This window comes from Colobus angolensis, unplaced genomic scaffold (assembly GCF_000951035.1).
Source record: "Colobus angolensis palliatus isolate OR3802 unplaced genomic scaffold, Cang.pa_1.0 Scaffold82, whole genome shotgun sequence".
In the NCBI taxonomy this organism is placed as follows: domain Eukaryota; kingdom Metazoa; phylum Chordata; class Mammalia; order Primates; family Cercopithecidae; genus Colobus; species Colobus angolensis.
This window is the reverse complement of record NW_012122043.1, coordinates 1,613,742-1,615,955: the sequence shown is the minus strand read 5'-3', so window position 1 is coordinate 1,615,955 and position 2,214 is coordinate 1,613,742. Positions and strand designations below refer to the sequence as shown.

The following is a 2,214-nucleotide window of genomic DNA, read 5'->3' as shown; positions in this document are numbered from 1 at the left end:
ACCCCGCCCCCGGGCGTGCCCGCCCTCTGTGACTTCAGCGGCTCAGATCCCGGCCGCCAGCCCGGCCTGGGTCCCAGCCTCCCGCTTACCCGGTCAGCCCCTGGGCTGAATGCCCCTGGTAGAGAAAGCGCTAAATTCCCCCAACACTCCCGTGAAGGCGGCACGGGAGCGCCGTGGGACACCTGAGGAAACTAAGGTCCAAGTGTTAACTTGCCCTGATCACCTGGCACGTGGAGCCACAGCTTCATCAAGCCCTGCCTGATTCCAGCCCCAGCCTTTGTCCATTCGGTAAATGTGGAGGGCGCAAGGGGAGCTCGAGGCCTGCGGAGGGAGCGAGATGAGGGAGACCGCAGGACTCACCGCAGAGAAAAGAGATGGGCTGTCTTGGACCAAGGGTCTTAGGGAAGGCCTGCTGGAGAAAGGATTCCTGATGGGGCTTCACAGGATGCACAGGAGCTCTCTAGGCTACAGGGCGCATTTCAGGAACTGGACTGGGATGTACAGAGGCACCACGGTGGGAAACAGCTGGGCCTTCCTGGAAAAAGAGGAGCGGTTCTTGGAGGGGCAGGGCTTGCATTTCTCAACACAGACTGCCTCTGAGAACAGGGCAGGGAGTGTGAAGGGCCGATGCCCTGGCCCTCCCCACTGACTAACTTTCCAGGGACTAAGGCTGGGCCAAGATTCTGGGGTTCTAGGGGCACTGCCTCCACATGCCAGTGCCTGTCTCTGAGTTCACTTCTCTCTACTGTAAAATCTCATACCACGACCCAGTACAAACAACTCAGAAAAATGTTTCATTAAAAGTTCACCATACTACATGCATGCACTCTAATATTTTCATGTAGTCTATTTCTCTAAAAACTAAAATGCTTATGACCCACAGAATTGGTTTCACAACCCACATTAGTTGTGAATTACAACTTGCTAAGGAGTCAGAACCAACATGTAGAAACGCTCCGTTCTTAGCAAATACATTCTGGTTACACTGTGGGGGACTAGCACCAAGTCCAGGAGACAGAGGCTGGTCCAGACTGTGTGTGGCAATGGGGTGCAGAGACATTTAGGATGAATTAGCTCAATGGTGTGGGAGCATGATGGTTCAAGTGGCAGGCTTTGGAGCAGAAAACCCACCTCAACCATCCTCCAACCATAAAGGGTGATGATTCATGAAACAGTCCACAAGGAGGGACTTCAGGTTTTGTTTGATTCATTTAAGTGGCCCAACAGTGGCATCAAGGACCTTGGCTCTCCCATCTCCTCTGCTTTCACCCAAGCCTGGCTTCCCCTTATGGTCATGAGAGAACAGAGGAGCCTTCCAAAGTGCTCTCTCCATGGGTTATTAGACACCAAGCCCATTCCCAGAGCAGTCACAGGAGTGTGGCCTTTACTTTTCGCCAGAGAAGAGCCAACTCCTAGAAGGTGGAGGGAGACAGTGTCCCAACCTAATCAATGGCGTCCATGAACTATGGGGGAAAAAAAGGGAATTCCACTCCTTCTCCATCCCAGCAAAGCTGGAGTCCTTCCTTAGGGTGGAGGAAGTGGGAAACAGACGCTGTTAAGACCTCCACGGAGGTGATGTCTGGAGCTGCAACCAGTGAAGACCTGGCTGCAGACATATTTGAGTCTTTAGCTCAAGAGGGAACCCCAGGCTGCAATCAAGATCTGACAGTTATCAGTGCTAGATGGCTGATGGAACAAAGCAATGAAGATAACCCCGAGAGAGACTTCTAAAACTGAGACTTCAATCGCTAAATGTCTGCGGGGCTGTGAGACAGTTGCTTTTCACTGTATCCATTCCCTGAAAATTACCAGACGTCAGAAAAATTGAAGGGATCTTAAATGGCAACTTCATGGACATTAAGTGATATTAAATTTTTTAAAGTTACAATGCTGACCCCAATAAATTACTAAGATAGAGCAAAAGGAATAGTGTGGTCTATGAAGTGATGAAAATAGAAATTAGTTTTATGAGTCATGTGTTATAATACACAGAAAAAAAATGCATGTTACAAAGCGGGTCACAAAAAGGAATAAACGTAAAGCCGACAACGCAGTCACTAGGGAAAGGGGGAAAACACGGGAACCACGCAGCCCGCCGTCCACAGGCACGGGGCAACCACGGGGCCCTAGCCGAACGACGGGGGCACGCAGTGGGCAGGCCGGGTCGAGCCACGCCTCCGCGCCAGGCACCGCAGTAGAGCGGACAGGGACGCC

At 51.6% G+C, this 2,214-nt stretch overlaps 1 protein-coding gene across 1 annotated transcript in view; it reads right to left on the bottom strand.

Moving 5' to 3' along the window:
• ANKMY1 (ankyrin repeat and MYND domain containing 1) overlaps positions 1-535 on the bottom strand; it is a 69,176-nt gene extending 68,641 nt beyond the window's left edge. Inside the window, exon 1 of the mRNA XM_011929575.1 lies at positions 224-535. Within this exon, the coding sequence (XP_011784965.1) occupies positions 224-248 (25 nt within the window). The 5' untranslated portion in view covers positions 249-535. The remainder of the gene's footprint in view (positions 1-223) is intronic.
• Positions 536-2,214: the final 1,679 nt, after the last annotated feature.